At 39.0% G+C, this 18,951-nt stretch overlaps 1 protein-coding gene across 1 annotated transcript; it reads left to right on the forward strand.

The window, feature by feature from the left end:
• The first annotated feature begins 288 nt into the window (after positions 1-288).
• LOC146937349 (uncharacterized) lies at positions 289-4,832 on the forward strand. Its single transcript, XM_085749402.1, has 4 exons — positions 289-1,682; positions 1,879-2,552; positions 3,471-3,542; positions 4,702-4,832. Exons 1-4 carry the CDS (start codon positions 289-291, stop codon positions 4,830-4,832), a joined length of 2,271 nt encoding a protein of 756 aa, XP_085605528.1.
• The last annotated feature ends 14,119 nt before the right edge of the window (positions 4,833-18,951 follow it).

The following is an 18,951-nucleotide window of genomic DNA, read 5'->3' on the forward strand; positions in this document are numbered from 1 at the left end:
AATTCTTGACTTAGTAAACTCTTAGGTGTAAATATCATTTTTCAAATAGCATTTAAAAATAAAGCGCGCGCGTAGAAAGTAAAGACGGTTCCTATAGGATACTATAGTCGTTATGGGTGCCTAACACCTTCCCGTAACTAAAACAACTCCCGGACCTCGATTCTCAAGGGTTTTTCTTATTTTTTCCCTTCCCAAGAAAAAATGAGATATCAAAGGTTAAAAAGGTTCAAACTTAATCAATGTTTAACACCCGAAAAACCAAGATAAAACACCGTGGACTTTGTGGTAATGGATATTGAAGAAGACGATGATGTGCCCATAATTCTAGGAAGAGCCTTTATGTTAGCCGCAAGAATGATGATAGACTATGATGATGATTTGATGAAAGTGCGACTTGATAATGAGGAAATTAATTTCAATCTCCATGATGCAATGAAGCACTCCAAAGACAAAGTAGATTGTTTTAAGGTGGATGCAATGGATGAAGTTATCATGGATACAAGGAAACAATTGCATAAGCCGACAACTATTAAAATAGTGCTCACCAACGCACTTAATGTTCTTATTGCGGAGGACGAAAAAGAAATTGAAGAATGTTTGAAAGATCTTGAGACTTTAAAGGAGATTCCCCCAAAGAAAGCTAAGATGGAGGAAATGAAAGACAAAGACAAGGTTGAAGAATCAAAGGTTGAAATGAAAGTCTTGCCGTCACATCTTACGTATGTGTTCCTTGAAGAAGATGGCATAAAACCGGTGATTATCAGTAGTTCTTTGTCAAACAATGAAGAAGAGAAGTTGATTGAAGTTCTCAAGTGCAACAAAGAAGCAATAGGTTGCAAGTTGTCCGACCTCAAAGGCATAAGCCCCTCATATTGTATGCACAAGATCAATATGGAGGAGAACTTCAAACCGGTAGCTCAACCGCAACGCCGGTTAAATCCAACAATGAAAGAGGTAGTCTGCAAAGAAGTGGTTAAGTTACTTGAGGCAGGCATGATCTATCCAATCTCGGATAGTGCTTGGGTAAGCCCGGTACAAGTGGTGCCAAAGAAGGGTGGCATGACGGTAGTCAAAAATGAAAAGAATGAGCTCATTCCTACAAGAACCGTCACCGGTTGGCGGATGTGTACTGATTACCGACGACTTAACCAAGCTACAAGGAAAGATCATTTTCCATTGCCTTTCATGGACCAAATGCTTGAACGATTGTCCGGGCAAGCATACTATTGTTTCCTTGACGGCTACTCGGGCTATAACCAAATCACCGTCAATTTAGAGGACCATGAAAAGACGACATTCACTTGTCCCTTTGGAGTTTTTGCTTATCAAAGGATGTCGTTTGGGTTATGCAATGCGCCAGCAACATTCCAAAGATGTATGCAAGCGATATTCTCCGATTTGATTGAGAAGAGTATTGAGGTATTCATGGATGATTTCTCTGTGTTTGGATCATCCTATGATGTTTGCTTGAACAACTTAGAAACCGTGCTGAAGCAGTGTAAAGAAACAAATCTAGTGCTTCATTGGGAAAAATGCCATTTCATGGTGACCGAAGGTATTGTACTTGGTCACAAGATATCATCAAGAGGCATTGAAGTTGACAAGGAAAAGATTGATGTGATCAGAAAGCTCCCACCACCGGTGAATGTTAAAGGGATCCATAGCTTTCTTGGCCATGCGGGGTTTTATCGGAGATTCATCAAATACTTCTCAAAGATAGCCAAACCATTGAGCAACTTGCTCAATAAAGATAAGTCTTTTGTTTTTGATAATGATTATTTAATTGCATTTGAAACTTTTAAAAAAATGTTTAACCTCCGCACCAATAATCACTGCTCCTAATTGGGATTTAAATTTTGAATTGATGTGTGATGCTAGTTATTACGCTGTTGGTGTCGTGTTAGGTCAACGTAAGAACAAATTTTTTCATGCCATACATTATGCGAGTAAAGTTTTAAACAAAGCACAAATCAATTATGCTACCACAGAAAAAGAACTACTTGCAATTGTGTATGCATTAGAAAAATTTCGCTCTTACCTCATTGGTTCAAAGATTATTGTATATACTAACCATGAAGCCATCAAGTATCTGCTCACTAAATCCGACTTAAAACCAAGACTCATCCGTTGGATGCTACTTCTTCAAGAGTTTGATTTAGAAATCAAGGACAAGAAAGGTACAAAGAATCTTGTGGCTGACCACTTATCAAGGTTGACGAACAATGAGGTGACAAGGAATGAACCGGAAGTTCTTGAAGAATTTTCTGATGAAAAGTTTCTAGCAATCAAAGAAAGACCATGGTTTGTCGATATGGCAAACTACAAAGCAACCAAATTCATTCCGAAAGACTATACATGGCAACAACGCAAGAAGTTCCTCCATGAAGCTAATCATTATGTATGGGATGAGCCATACTTGTTTAAAATTGGAGCAGACAACCTCTTGCGTAGGTGTGTTGATGACGATGAGGTAAAGAAGATCTTGTGGCAATGTCACAACTCAAAGACGCCAATATGGAGGTCACTTCAATGGGGAGAGAACCGCCACAAAGGTACTTCAATCCAGTTTCTATTGGCCAACATTTTCAAAGACGCCAATACACATTGCAAGCATTGTGATGAATGTTAAAGAACCGGATCAATGTCAAAGAGGAATGAAATGCCTCTACAAAGCATTCTTGAAGTGTAAGTGTTTGATTGTTGGGGTATAGACTTTGTTGGCCCCTTCCCTTCATCTTACTCAAATGAATACATCTTGGTAGCCGTTGACTATGTCTTAAAGTAGGTGGAAGCCGTCACATCACCAAAAGCTGATAGCAAGACGGTAGCAAAGTTTCTAAAGAAAAATATCTTCACCCGATTTGGTACACTAAGAGTTTTAATTAGTGATGGAGGATCACACTTTTGCAACACACAACTTGCCAAAGCCTTAGATCATTATGGAGTCAAACATAAGGTGGTATCACCTTATCATCCACAAACAAATGGCCAAGCCGAGGTTTCCAACCGGGAAGTGAAAAGAATTCTAGAGAAAACAGTCTCAACATCTCGGAAGGATTGGTCGGAAAAGCTTGATGAAGCTTTGTGGGCATATAGGACAGCCTACAAGTCTCCTATAGGCCTCACTCCTTTTCAAATGGTCTATGGCAAGTCATGTCATTTACCGGTCGAGTTCAAACACAAAGCTTTTTGGGAACTCAAATTTCTGAACTTTGATCAAGAGAAAGCCGGTGAAAGAAGAAAGATTCAAATGCATCAACTTGAGGAGATGAGGAACCATGCCTATGAATCCTAAAGGTTGTACAAAGAAAGAGTCAAAAAGTACCATGATAAGAAGATCATTCAGAGGCAATTCAGGCCTGGATAGATGGTGCTGCTGTTCAACTCAAGGTTGAGACTATTTCCGAGCAAGTTAAAGTCTAAATGGTCTGGACCTTTCATGGATAATGACGTGAAACCATATGGTGCAGTGGAGCTTGAGGATCCAGTTACTAAAGCTAGCTGGACAGTGAATGGGCAGAGACTTAAGCCCTATTTTGGAGGTGAGATTGATCGGCTTACGTCGACAATTTCACTTGACAATACATGAATTCAATGAAAAAGGCGTCGAGCTAATGACGATAAACTAGCGCTTGTTGGGAGGCACCCCAATTTTGTAAGTATATTTACTGTTTTAATGCATACTAGGTTTAGGAGTCATGTGCATACCTCAAATAATCCAAAATAGAAGTTAGAATGAAAGCAAAAACCTGAACTGTCATAACTCGCGAGGCGAGTAAAACCACTCTCCATGGCGAGTAAATTGGTCATTGACTGCGTTGACTACCAAAGTACTCGCCACTGCGAGTAAAACTGCTCGCGAGGCGAGTAACAGCAGTTCTGACAGTTTCAGTTTCCAAGGCCACTAACTCACATTAACTCCCTCATTAACTTCTCTTAACCACTCATTACCAACCTCAACTTATCATTTTCGGTTTCAATTCTCTGTCTACCCAAAACTCCAAAAAAATTTCTCTCAAACAAACATAAACACTAACCCTAAAAGCTTCAAAGATTAAGTCAAAAAAATCAAGTCAAGTAAAGCTTCAGTTTCATCATATCATTTCTGCACTTGCATATCATTAACAAACATGTATGAATGGCTATCCCTTTTGCAAATTTCTTGAAATGCATGTGAAACCCTAGGGTAGAGGATTGATTTCTATGTTTTGGTTATAGAATCTGAACCCATAAGACATGAGATAATTCTCAATCACCGACTTTCTGTTAAATTAAGAACAAACAACTGTTTCAAACAACCCTAATTTTGTAAAATTTGAAAAATTAAATGGGTTTTGTGTGAGATTTAAATGAGTGTTGATTTGGCATCATCTCTGTGTCTAACAAGGGTCAAATGTTGTATTTAGGGTTAGAAATCATGAAACTGGAACAACTTTTGAAAAAGGGTCGGTTTAGCCAGTTTCTTGGCAACTCGCCCTCGCGAACTTTATCACTCGCCTTGGCGAGTGATCATACTAAACCCAGAAATTCATCAGCTACTCGCCATTGCGAGTAACTCTGCTCGCGAGGCGAGTTGCATCAGTATCTGAATTGCATTTTCTGTTTGAGCCTAATGTCTGCACCTAAAGTAAATTTTTTCATACCATGATGTTGTTTAACTGTTATATTGTCTTGTGTATGGATTTTCTGGCTGTTTTACAGGTATGGCTCCTAAGAAACCCACCAACACAGGTGAATGCAAGAAAGGTGAAATCCCCGCACCTCAACCCCCAGAAACCAAACCTTTGAGAGGGATAGATTCAAATCCCAATACCATCAGGATAGTTACGTAGAACTGCTACAGCAGTCTATGTGGACTGAGAGAGTGTTCCAAATCAACCCCGAGGGACCTTACAAAGACATTGCCAAACTTTTATTAGACCAAGGATCGGAAAGACTTTGCAACCCTATAACCAGCCTCAATGCTGAGCTTGTGCGTGAATTTTACGCCAACACCCTCCCAGAAAACCCTCACACCGAGACTTTCAAGTATGAGACCTATGATCGTGGTCGGACCATCCGTTTTGACCGAGATGCAATCAATAAGTACCTTGGAAACCCTTTCCAAATATCATATCCGGATGAATTGGATGATTTCCATGCCAAACAAAACAGTGGCCACTTTACCCTAGATGAACCCCATGAAGAAATCAAAAGATTTGTCTTGATAGAGGGTTTCAACTACAATGTTAGTAATGTCGGGAGAGAGCACAGAGCCCAATATAAGTTCATGACTAACCAGGCCAAGATAATCCAAAAATTCATCTTGTACAATGTCTTGCCCAATAGCCATCTATCTGAATGTGTTGTGGAGGTTTGCCCTTTATTCTATTACATCCTTAAGGGCATCAAGGTGGACATAGCTAGAACTATTGCTTGGGAATTGAAGAAGGTTACACTTCAAGGAAAGAATGAGCGAGAGAGTATGTTTGCTGAAGATGTTGGTATGGAAGTGTCTTATACTTAAGGTAAAGGTTTGCAAGTGTGTTTGAAAACTCAAAAGAATGAAATGAACACAACATGTATTCTGCAAAATCAGCTATTTAGGTTTTAACATTGAATTCCCTTGTATAAGATGAGTGGGACGTAAGGGAATGCACCTCTAAGATGTTGTTTTGTGCTTGATCACGCTCCTCTGTCAATTGAAACTTCTCAGTTGGCAGTGCAGTAGGATTAAGTTCAAAAGAATGTATTGGAATGCATTATTTTACATTCCTACTCATCTTATATGCGGGAATTCAATGTGTGAATTTATATAGTTGATTTTGTAGAATACATGTGTTGTTCTCTTCATTCTTTTGAGTTTTCAAACAGACTTGCAAATTTTTACACTAAGTATAAGGCACTTCAATCCCAACATTTTGAGCAAACTTTCAACAGTTAAATTTAAATCCAACATCATGATGATACCACATATATTTAGGGAGAATGAAATGTAAATGTAATGTTGATGAAATTAAAACTAAATAAAATTGCGTATTTTTTTAATTGATTTTGTGTAAATTTGTCACAATATTTGAATTTATTTATTCAATACGCAATTTTTATTCGAATTACGCTAGATTTAATTAGTCTTTATTCGAATTTATTTATTCAATAAACAATTTTTATTCGAATTCACGCTGGGTTTAATTAGTCTTTATTCGAATTTATTTATTTAATACGCAACTTTTATTCGAATTCACTTTATTCGAATTTATTTATTTAGAGCAGCTCGACGATACAACTCCAGGGTGACGCCCAGGGAAATGAAAGAGGGCGACCTGGTCCTCAAGCAAGTCGTCGCCCCAACCAGGATAGGCAAAATCTTTCCAAACTGGGAAGGACCTTACAGAGTTCGGGAGAAATGCGCTCACGGGGCGTATAAGTTGGAAGAACTGAACAGAAATATCGTACCTCGCACTTGGAACGTAGCCAATCTGCGTCACTATTATAGCTAAATTCTTTTTTCGCATTTTAATTTTATTATGTACCAAATAAGGATGATGTAAGATCACCACTGCAACTGTTATCTTTTTCCTTTATCAATAATACAGGGTTAGGGTCGCACTCTTTTCCCCTGCAAGGGCAGGGGTTTTTAACGAGACGCCCTTTCCTTTTTTCATGTATATGACTCTCTCCGCATTTTTTCTTCTATCATGCAAACAGAACTAGCCCACCAAAAGAACGAAGATAAAAGATCCACGAGCCCCACAGCGCCAACCTTGATAAAGGCTCTGGCTGGGTCGACATAACAACTCGCCTAACCTTCCCTCCGAGTGGGAAGTGTAAATTAAAAAGTCTTCCCTCAGAGTGGGAAGCAAAAGTCTTCCCTCAGAGTGGGAAGCGCTTTCCCTCAGAGTGGGAAGTGTTAATTAAAAAGTCTTCCCTCAGAGTGGGAAGCAAAAGTCTTCCCTCAGAGTGGGAAGCGCCTTCCCTCAGAGTGGGAAGTATAAATTAAAAAGTCTTCCCTCAGAGTGGGAAGCAAAAGTCTTCCCTCAGAGTGGGAAGCGCCTTCCCTCAGAGTGGGAAGTGTAAATTCAAAAGTCTTCCCTCAGAGTGGGAAGCGCCTTCCCTCAGAGTGGGAAGTGTTAATTAAAAAGTCTTCCCTCAGAGTGGGAAGCAAAAGTCTTCCCTCAGAGTGGGAAGCGCCTTCCCTCAGAGTGGGAAGTGTAAATTCAAAAGTCTTCCCTCAGAGTGGGAATCGCCTTCCCTCAGAGTGGGAAGTGTTAATTAAAAAGTCTTCCCTCAGAGTGGGAAGCAAAAGTCTTCCCTCAGAGTGGGAAGCGCCTTCCCTCAGAGTGGGAAGTGTAAATTCAAAAGGTCTTCCCTCAGAGTGGGAAGCGTAAATTAAAAAACCTCCCCTCAGAATGGGAAGTGTAAATTAATAATTGGACAGTCCGCCGTCAGGGTTTATTTCAAAAAGAAAAAAGTGCTACAAAACGTCGTATAAGTCTCGAAAGAATTACGCCAAGGCGTTTCGACATGGTCGCCGAAATTATTATATCACCATCCTACGACGCCAAAAGCTACCGGTCGATTGATAAAGACATAATCGCTCTCATGGATCTAATCCCCCGGGACAACGAATCCCTGAAACTGTTGAACAAGTGACTTCAAACACACAAGAGGGGGGTGAATTGTGATCTTTAAGAAGTTTATAAAATAAGCACTAAAAAATATTTTAACCAAAGTAGAAAAAAGTACTTATAGAAGTTTTTAATAAATGCGGAAAATAAAGATGTTAAGGTAAAATAAACAACAACAAAAATAAAAGAGATAAGGGAAGAGAGAAAAGACACAAGAAATTTATACTAGTTCGGCCTAAAACAACAAGGCCTAGTCTAGTCCCCAAGGAAAAGCCCCTTGAGATTTTCACTGCTCAAGCTTTTAATTAGGATAAGCCGGTAACCTTTACAAATAACGAGCACTCTCCAAACAAAACAATCCTTTGTAGAAGAGTCTCTAAAACCAAGAGATATCACCTCTCTTGAAACTTTGGGATCGCACCCAATACAAATAAGAGTTACAATAATTAAATAATACACCAAATGTGTAGATATAACAAATTGAAGCACAAGTACTACAACTTAACTATGTAGTATAAAATAGCTCTCAATAAAATAAATTAGCAAGTGTAAAAATAATGAGAGTGATGAATAATGTTTTTGACAATGTTTAGTGCAAATACGAGTTCTGTGTTAATGAGCTACGACAATGCACCTATTTATATGCAAAAACTAGTATGAGGTGCTATTAAAATAATTGTAGCCGTTGGACAATTTATGTGAGAAATAGCCGTTGGAAATCAATTATATGAAACAGAATTTGTATATGTCAACGGTAATGTTCTCAATTTGGAAGGCACAAAATAGCATTGAAATCAAAGATGCATGCAATATATAAATTCAATTATACCTCTTAGAAAAATAATTACATGCGTATCTGTTTTGAAGTGTAGCCATTCCATAATCAATTACATAGTTGACTATGCTAAAAATATTTTTAATGTCCAAAAATAATTATGCAATTTGTAAAATAAATTCGGTCTTTTCATGTAAAAACATTTTCATGTAAAATCACAGTTTAATGAAAATCATTGTGAGTGTGTGATTTATTTTAATGAGAGATTTTTCTACTACTTACATAAAGTCCTAATACAAATAAAAATAAAACCCAAAACTTGAAAGCTTGAATCTTCTTTTCCGCTTTTTGCATCTTTGTTCTTCTAGGACTTCATTTGTCAATCATCAAAACCAAAGTGTTCCTGTCAAGGCATATATTCACATTCTCCCCCTTTTTGATGATGACAAACATCTCTTGGAGTGATTTGCTCAATGAAAGGGTTAGATCAATAATAATCAATAATAAAATATATGACAGAGATAAGCGCAGATTTAACTCCCCCTCACTAAATGCAAACAACTAAAATCCACTCCCCTTGAAACATGCAAATCACATAACTCTCCCCCTTTTGGCATTATCAAAAAGCGGGAAAGAAACAATCATGACAAGGCATATATTCAGGAAAATATTAAGCAAAAAAATAAAAATAATTAATTAAAAAGAGTGAACCATTTTTGCTTTTCTTGAAATTTTCATTTCATTTTAGAGAAGAACTTTTGATAATGTCACCATATGATGCATAGCCAATATTCTTGTAATAATAGGAGAACTTCTTTATCTCTCCCCTCCATGTGCTTTGAATAATCTTTATAATTGTACCAATTTTAGTTCTTGGCCTTCAAGCACACCTACAAAACAAAATTAAGTTTTTACTTTTGGTACCCAAATCATTTTGGGTCCTTGTGAGTTAGTTTTAGGCAATGTGCCATTTGAAATCCACTTCACTTTCTCATTCATACCATTGTTCTTTCTAATATTACAAATAGAAGATGTATGACCTTCTCTTCCACAATAAAAACATTTAACAAAAGGAGAACTTGAAGTTTTGTTTGGGCGAAAGAATTTTCTAAAAAGTTTTTCATGATTTTTTGGATGATAGCCCAAACCCGCTTTATTATAAGTTCCCTTTTGATTTCCCAAAATGATGTTCAAGTTTTCTCTCCCCTTTGTGAATTTTGCAAGTGTGTTTTGCAAATCCTCAATTTCAATTTTCAAAATATTGCAATCATCACACTTCAAAATATTTTCCTTTTTATTTTCACAAGAGGTACAAGAAGATACTTCACTTACAAAAACTTGTTTCTCTTGAAGAATTACTATTTCTTTATTTAAAGTGTCAATTTTTGATTCAAGAGTGGAAATAGTTTTCTTAGAGGTCGAAACAATTTTTCTAAGCTTAGTTGACTCATCATTTAATTCTTTACAAATAGTAAATAACTCATCATAAGTTAAGTCATATTCAGATTCAACAGAGTTTACCTCATCTTCCTCATGATTTGCCATGAAACATGAATATGCTACTTCTTTTTTCGATCCATTGGATGAGTTTGTATCTTTGTCATCCCAAGCGATATAAGCCTTCTTTCCTTTTGTATATCTTTTTTGACTTAAAGGACAATTGGATTTTATGTGACCCTTTTCACCACACTTGTTGCAATTTGGATTGAAGGAAGTTCTTTCATTGATTCTAGCTTTAAGAGCAAGACCTTTCTTTTTCTTTTCACCTTCTTCACTATCCATGAGACGATTCAATTCAAGCTCATGTTCCTGCAATTTTCCAAACAAAGTAGCCAAAGACATAAAAGATAAATCTTTAGATTCACAAATGGCGGTCACTTTCGGTAGCCAACTTCGACTCAAGCATTTAAGAACTTTATGAATTAAATCCTCGTTATCGAAAGATTTTCCGAGAGCTCTGAGATGATTTATTATATGGATAAATCGTTTTTGCATATCTTGAATGCTTTCTCCCGATTTCATCGTAAATAATTCATACTCATGAGTCAATGTGTTCATTCGAGCCCTTTTGACCTCGGTAGTACCTTCATGAGTCAATTTAAGGGTGTCCCACATTTCTTTGGCGGTTGTACAATTTGATACTCGATAGAATTCATCAATGCTTAATGAAGCGGTGATAATGTTCATAGCTTTCAAATTGTATTGAACCTTTTTCTTTTCATTTTTGGTCCAAAGGGATCTTGGTTTATTCACCACAACATTATTGACTAGATGAGTGGGAATAAACGGACCATTTTCAATAGCATCCCAAATATCACAATCAATTCCCTCGATAAAAATTTTCATTCTCTCTTTCCAATAACCATACCCTTCACCATTGAAAGATGGGGGACAATTTATGGAATTGTTGTTTGAAGTCATCTTGCCTCTTGAGACGATTAGTCCTTAACAAGAGTTCAAGCTCTGATGCCACTCGTTGAACAAGTGACTTCAAACACACAAGAGGGGGGTGAATTGTGATCTTTAAGAAGTTTATAAAATAAGCACTAAAAAATATTTTAACCAAAGTAGAAAAAAGTACTTATAGAAGTTTTTAATAAATGCGGAAAATAAAGATGTTAAGGTAAAATAAACAACAACAAAAATAAAAGAGATAAGGGAAGAGAGAAAAGACACAAGAAATTTATACTAGTTCGGCCTAAAACAACAAGGCCTAGTCTAGTCCCCAAGGAAAAGCCCCTTGAGATTTTCACTGCTCAAGCTTTTAATTAGGATAAGCCGGTAACCTTTACAAATAACGAGCACTCTCCAAACAAAACAATCCTTTGTAGAAGAGTCTCTAAAACCAAGAGATATCACCTCTCTTGAAACTTTGGGATCGCACCCAATACAAATAAGAGTTACAATAATTAAATAATACACCAAATGTGTAGATATAACAAATTGAAGCACAAGTACTACAACTTAACTATGTAGTATAAAATAGCTCTCAATAAAATAAATTAGCAAGTGTAAAAATAATGAGAGTGATGAATAATGTTTTTGACAATGTTTAGTGCAAATACGAGTTCTGTGTTAATGAGCTACGACAATGCACCTATTTATATGCAAAAACTAGTATGAGGTGCTATTAAAATAATTGTAGCCGTTGGACAATTTATGTGAGAAATAGCCGTTGGAAATCAATTATATGAAACAGAATTTGTATATGTCAACGGTAATGTTCTCAATTTGGAAGGCACAAAATAGCATTGAAATCAAAGATGCATGCAATATATAAATTCAATTATACCTCTTAGAAAAATAATTACATGCGTATCTGTTTTGAAGTGTAGCCATTCCATAATCAATTACATAGTTGACTATGCTAAAAATATTTTTAATGTCCAAAAATAATTATGCAATTTGTAAAATAAATTCGGTCTTTTCATGTAAAAACATTTTCATGTAAAATCACAGTTTAATGAAAATCATTGTGAGTGTGTGATTTATTTTAATGAGAGATTTTTCTACTACTTACATAAAGTCCTAATACAAATAAAAATAAAACCCAAAACTTGAAAGCTTGAATCTTCTTTTCCGCTTTTTGCATCTTTGTTCTTCTAGGACTTCATTTGTCAATCATCAAAACCAAAGTGTTCCTGTCAAGGCATATATTCACAGAAACACCAACCCTTCAAAGGGTGCTGGCGGAATCGAATCTACAATAACTCACTTCACACCAACAAAGAGCAAAAAAGACTTTACGGTATTACGTAGTCGCCGTAACAACGCTCACTTTTAAAGAAAAAACTTCCACGAGGCACCAACATATGGGGTAAAATCCAAGCAATGTACAAAATAATAAAATTACTGGGCATTTGCAAAAAATAAAGCTACAAAAGAAGGTAATATCGCATTAAGTTAAAAGTCAAAGACTTGAATTGCCACGAAAATAAACATTGTTTGCAAGGCGCTTCATGAAGCCGCCAACATTAAATTACACAAACGCAAAAAGAACAGAAAAGAATCTATTCATCATCCACCAGCTCGCCATCCACAATAACCTTGAAAGGGTCGAGCTCGTCTACTTTGGCCTCCGGGTTGAAAAACAGAACCTGCTCCTTAGCACGCCTAAAGCCATTTTCAAAGTATATCACCAAAGAGCGTCTTCCTTCGTCTACCGCCAACTCTGACTTCTCCAGCGCGGCTTTCATCTCGCCCTCCTCTGTCTCCGCCGCCTCTTTAGCCTGCGTCATCTCTTCCAGGGCGGATTCAGCAACTGCTTTGTCTTTCAACGCCTCCTTGAGGTGACTCTCTAGTCCAGAGGACTTGTGTTTCCATTTCTCGACATCTTCCGCAGCATCATTGTACCTTTTCTCCACCAAGTCATGCTTCACTTCCAAGCAGTGGCTCAACAGCATAGTTCTCAAAGCTGCAGTATTAATGTCCGCCACCAGATCACTTCATTTGGCTTTCACTCCAGCTTCCACATCTATCTTCGTAAAGGGCACCTGTTCCTTCATGTACCTACAGGTCCATCAAACAATAAAGTCACCAAAATTCAAGTCTAGAAAGCCCAAATAAATCAACGACGAAGAAAGCCAAGAATAAATAATGTACCGGCGGATGTCGAATCCAGAATGCCAGAAAGAGTCCATCACCTCATCATTCAGAGAAGAACCACCTGTCTCTTTCCCAGAAGGAGGGCGACTGCTGCCAGGTTTAGATCCCCAGCTCGTCTTCGCCTTCTTGGACGCAGGAGAGGCCGCCGGAGTGTTGGCATTCCCTCCACCAGCACCTTCTAAGTCGTCCACCTCAATCACGTTAAGGTCGCCTTTGCCAGCTTCCTTCCTCTTCAGCCTCCTCAAGGAAACGCCCGCTGGACTGCTGGACACGTAGCCATCAGGGTTCTTACTTTGCTCCAACTCAGCCAAGTATTTCTTCATCTCCGCGCCAGTAAGGGGCAACATTTCGTCTGCCGCAAAGTAGAAAAAGCTCAGGTGAGTGAACCAGACAAAATGACAAAACAGAACAAATATGAAACTTTTAAAGGACACTCACGCAAACAGAACAAACAGAACTTCATACCCTTTCACCGCCAGAGGGGCACTGGTCCACCGAAGAGGAAACTTTGGCTCGCCATTCACTAGAACTGAGGACGTTGAACACCCAGGCGCCCCCTGCACTCTAACGAAAGAATCCCGCCACTCCTTCTTAAAGTTACACGCGTAAGGGGGAAAAAGCCTTTTCCCAGAATGAGCGGAGATAGTTATCCAGGTCCCCTTGTCAACATCTTTGGTGCCATAAAAATGGAGAAAGACGGCGACAGAGGGATCAAGACCCAGTGACTTGCACAGAATTTTGAAACCACGAATGAACGCCCAGCTATTAGGACGAATCTGCGTAGGCGCTACATTCAGGAACTTTAATACGTCCATCTCAAAAGGCGTGAAAGGAATTTTCATGCCAAATTCCTCTAGAATGGCGGTATAGACAAAGTAGGACTCATCCCCCTCGCCCGCCATCTCCTGGTCGCACACGCGTTCGTCCGGGTCATTAGACAACAACACTACTTCCTCCTCCCGTCCGGTGGCCGAGATATCGAACTTACTTCGAAATGAGTCCATAACAACAACGTCAACGTAAAGGGAATCCTCTAACAACACTTCTTTCGCAAACAGATACATCCCTATCAACCTAGAAGGTAACTTCTTCCCCACCACTCCACGCGAAGTTCCCTGAAATGGACGAATTTCCCAGCACTCGTCCTCCTTAGTTGCCCCTGAAGTGGCAGACAGAAACACACAGTCACTATCACTGCCCGAATTAGTACTTGACTCACTCGAAAGGTCACTAAACAATTCTTCCCCAAATAACCCATCGTAATAAGCATCCCAATTGATAATCCCATCAGCACCAGTAGCATGCCTCAGACACGCTTTCCTCAAACTTTCTTTTTCAATCGGATCACTGGGTTGGATCAATCTCCCCTCACCGTCGCACTCTCTAATTAAAACCATCTCCTAAACGACGAATTCACTCAAACATAAAAACACGAAAGAAACAGAAATGATGAAAGGATAAATAGTAAGTAAGTACCTGCGAAGGGAAGGAAGAACCGATCCTCGAAGCTAAGAGGGACGAAAGTGGCCAAATCGAAACGAAGAGAGAAACAGGAGAAAAGACTGCAAGGAGCGTTGGAAAAATGAAGGAAAGAAAAACCTAGAAATGCGCTTTAAAAGGAAAGCAAAAGTCGCCTAGGGAAGCGCGACAGGCACAGTCTGCCAAGCCAAGATTGAGACACGTGGTGCCCATCGACGAGCAGTGGAATACGAGAAGTTCGTGACCACACGAAAGGCGACCTGATGAGGTCGCCCAAAACGAAATCGCACGCACGAAACCGCCTTTAGGCGGCATCCCTTGAGCAAAGCACGGATGGGACTACCGTACGTCACAAACCATCTCGCCTTGACCAAAGGCTCATGCTTGGGGGGCTATAGGATCTGCCATCACGCAGCACGAACACCCTCAGGGTCTATTAAGGCATTTCACGACATTCTTAGTACAATGCTCCGAGTCCAGAACGCATACCCACCCTTGTGTCCTCCAGAACCTCAGGAACCGCCTAGAAAAAAAATCTTTTCAAATAACTAGCTGCGTGGTAAGATTTCGTGAAGACAAGCACTTCGCCTTGTCCCAAGACTTGTGCTTGGGGGGTTTGTAACATCCCAAACTGCTTTTTAGGATTGCCGACTAACCCCACAAACCAACACAAGTCTTTTCAGCGTGTTTTGTCCTCACTCACACGCTTACCGGGAAACTTCCCGGTAGGTCACCCATCCTAGTACTACTCCAAGCCAAGCACGCTTAACTATGGAGTTCCTATGGAATGGGCTACCGAAAAGAAGATGCATCTTGTTGATATGGGTAGTACCTAACAATTCTTATAAGCCTTCCTTCAACCATGTAGTCCCATACCTACACGGCCTCCGGATCCCTCTCATTCCGATGTGATTCGGTTCCTCTTATTAACGTGGGGTCATCCTTACGGATAGTGCCCGTTCCAACTGGCGGGAACCTTTCGTATCCAACTGGCGGGATATCGAAAGCCACGTCGTGGGTGTTACATGCCCACCAGCTTCCGCCTGGTTCGTCCCCGAACCACACCGTACTGGGAGAGGTCTGCTCTGATACCATTTGTAACATCCCAAACTGCTTTTTAGGATTGCCGACTAACCCCACAAACCAACACAAGTCTTTTCAGCGTGTTTTGTCCTCACTCACACGCTTACCGGGAAACTTCCCGGTAGGTCACCCATCCTAGTACTACTCCAAGCCAAGCACGCTTAACTATGGAGTTCCTATGGAATGGGCTACCGAAAAGAAGATGCATCTTGTTGATATGGGTAGTACCTAACAATTCTTATAAGCCTTCCTTCAACCATGTAGTCCCATACCTACACGGCCTCCGGATCCCTCTCATTCCGATGTGATTCGGTTCCTCTTATTAACGTGGGGTCATCCTTACGGATAGTGCCCGTTCCAACTGGCGGGAACCTTTCGTATCCAACTGGCGGGATATCGAAAGCCACGTCGTGGGTGTTACAGGGTTGTGAACCATCATCATATTCCAAAGGGACTCAAATGACCCCCAGACAGACTTCCCGCATGTCCTCATCACTTCGCCTTGTCCCAAGACTTGTGCTTGGGGGGCTGTGGACCGTCATAATCTTCCTAAAGGCATGGAGACCTTCCAGAAAGGCCCTAAGCCCTCCAGAAAGGCCTTGGCGCCCTCCAAAGGGGTTCCTAAGCCCTGGCGCGCTCCCTTAAGGGTGCCGCCTCACAGAACTTCTAGAACCCTCTAGAAACCGCCCAATAGCCCCAAAATACACAAATACCCCTGTTGCTTGGGGACCAAGCAACCGAAGCCCAAGCCCACAGCAGGCTATAAATACCACTCTTGAGAGCATTCTCAAGGCATCTAATCATCAGTAAAAAACCCTAGAATCCTAGTATTCCTTACCGTACTCTTTTGCAAGTACAACGACGCATCATCAATGTTCAGTGCCAACAGAACCATTCATTCAGTGCCAACTCAACAAACACCAATCCCATTTCTCTCTCTTCTCCACAGAATCAAACCCTAACCGTTTCAGAAAATTCTCAAGAACACGATGAAGTTCATGAAGAACTTCATCCCCAAATCCTAAACCCTAACTGTCCAGAATCAAAATCCACACCAATTCATCACAAATCCTTATCAATTTCATCACACAAAACTCAATTCAACAATTATTGCACCAAATTAGTTCGAATTTACCAAAAAAATCTCAGAGATTCTTTGAGGAATCTTCATCATCGAATTTTTACCTTCGCAATTCTAGCGTAGCTCCATCACCAACGGTGACGAATCCAGCGCGATCACGAAGGATTTAGAAAGAAAAGAAGAAGAAGGATTGAATTCGAAGTGAACTAGAGAAGAAGAGGGACGTGTTCACCTGCTTTTTTTCAGTTCGAAACAACAACGAAGCATTCACCAGAAGATCAGGGAAAAGATTCAAGAAGCTTCTTTCGTTTTCTTCTTCAAAATCTCCAAATCAAATCACAGGTAAACACGTAAAACTTCTCAGTTTTTCTTTAAACACATCAACGAAGTTAGATCGAAGTAGATCGGTGTTTTCTGGAAAAGATAAGTGAAAAAGATTCAAAACCAAAAAGTTCTTGAAAAAGCCGTAAGTTTAAACCCCGATCTACTCCGTTTTAGTCACAATTTCACAAAACTAGTTCCAGATCCTTAAAGAGGAGACTCAGACGAACACAACGATGTAAAAAATTTTAAGAAAACGTTCAGGTGTGGTGGCGCCGCCGGCGAACCACCACACCTCCGCCGTTGTGTTCATCGGAGAAGACGAAGAGAGAAGTTGCGGAGCATCTCTCTCTAAAACGTTGTAGTGAGAGAAAGGGGAGAAGAAAGTGAGCTGGACCGGTCACCTTGTGTTTATATAAACACATGAACCGGTCTGGTTCAGTTTGGTTCGTTCCTTTCTTGATCCACATCGTTAGATCTTTGGTTTGCCACGTGTATGATCCAGATGCTTTGTTTCCATGTGCCTGAACCATCTTATAGTGTGATACGCGTTCTTGACTGTTAGATCTAAGGTTTTGGATGATCTGGATCAATCCAACGCCTCTGAGGCTCGTGGATGATCCAGATCCATCCATATGCTTGGGCCTGGGCTTCTGTTATACTGAACTTCGTATTCTTGTGATTTGTTTGCTATTTTGACACTATCTTTTGATAATTGCACCCCTACGTGTTCAAAAATTTTAACAAAAAAATTCCTAAAAAATTCTTATGTGTTTTTAATGTGTTTCTTGATATTTTTGTGAATGTTTTACATGTTAAAAAAATTGATAAAAAAGTATATGATATCTCTTGTGATTTGTTGGTTTTTTTGTTAAATTTTTGTGAATTCTTGCTATGTTTTCCTATGAGGTTTTGTCAAATTGATATTGATATTTGATGTGCAATTTTGTGATATGTTTGTCTATGATTTGTGTCCCTTTTTTACTGTTTGTAAAAGCAATTTGTTAATTTCTTGTGTTGCAAGTTATGTGGATATTGTTTGTGAGAGTAAAGTGCCAAATATGTCTAAACTATATCATGATTCTTGACTTGAATGTGTTCTTATAATTCTCATATTATTGATTGTGATAAAACCTTTGAAAATTGTCATGATATGGGAATTATAGGTCATATACTTGTCTTTATATTATGATAAATTTTAGGTATATTTTGCTAAGAGTTTTGTCACCTCTTGTGTTAAGTTTTTGCTACTTTGTTTAAAATTTCTATTCTATTATGCCATGTTATGTTACTAACCCTCTCATCCATAGTTCATTCATAGCATTCTCATCCCATCCCTCTAGATTTAATTTTCTTGCAATTTACATTTCTTGCAAAGAATTAGGATGTAAAGACCTAGGAATTTTGTAATTTTCTTTATGTTTTTAATTTCTTGCAAGACCATAGCATGTAAACTAGGGCATATGTAAAGGACAATGGACTCTAATGATGTACACCGACACAAGCACCGACACATGCACACACATCACATGGTTACTTTAGATGAATGTTTAGGGAATGTATGCTTTAGATGTATGCTTACGAATCACGATACTTAGAAAAATTCTCTTTTCCAAAAAATATGAACAACTTCACTCAAATAATTTTCTAAATAAACATTGGGATCAAAATCCCATTGATTTTCCCTTCATTTTCTTAAACAAAAACCTTAATGAATTTTAATCATACTTAGACTTTTTTTTTTTGCAAAATAACTAATTCCACCTCACATTTCCCAAATCTCATGCCCTTGAGGCCTCTCTCTCTTATTCTTCAAAATTCCATTTTCAAAATTAAAATCAACCAAAAAAAACAAAAACATTTTTTTGGAAGAGAACTACGGTGGATTTGATCCCTTAAAAGGGTACGTAGGCAAGGAACCAATATTCCTTCAATTCAAATAAAATAAAAATCCAAACACTTTCTTCTCCCTCCAATTCTTGACTTAGTAAACTCTTAGG

This window comes from Medicago sativa, chromosome 3 (assembly GCF_051527215.1).
Source record: "Medicago sativa cultivar Bolivia chromosome 3, Bolivia_mono, whole genome shotgun sequence".
In the NCBI taxonomy this organism is placed as follows: domain Eukaryota; kingdom Viridiplantae; phylum Streptophyta; class Magnoliopsida; order Fabales; family Fabaceae; genus Medicago; species Medicago sativa.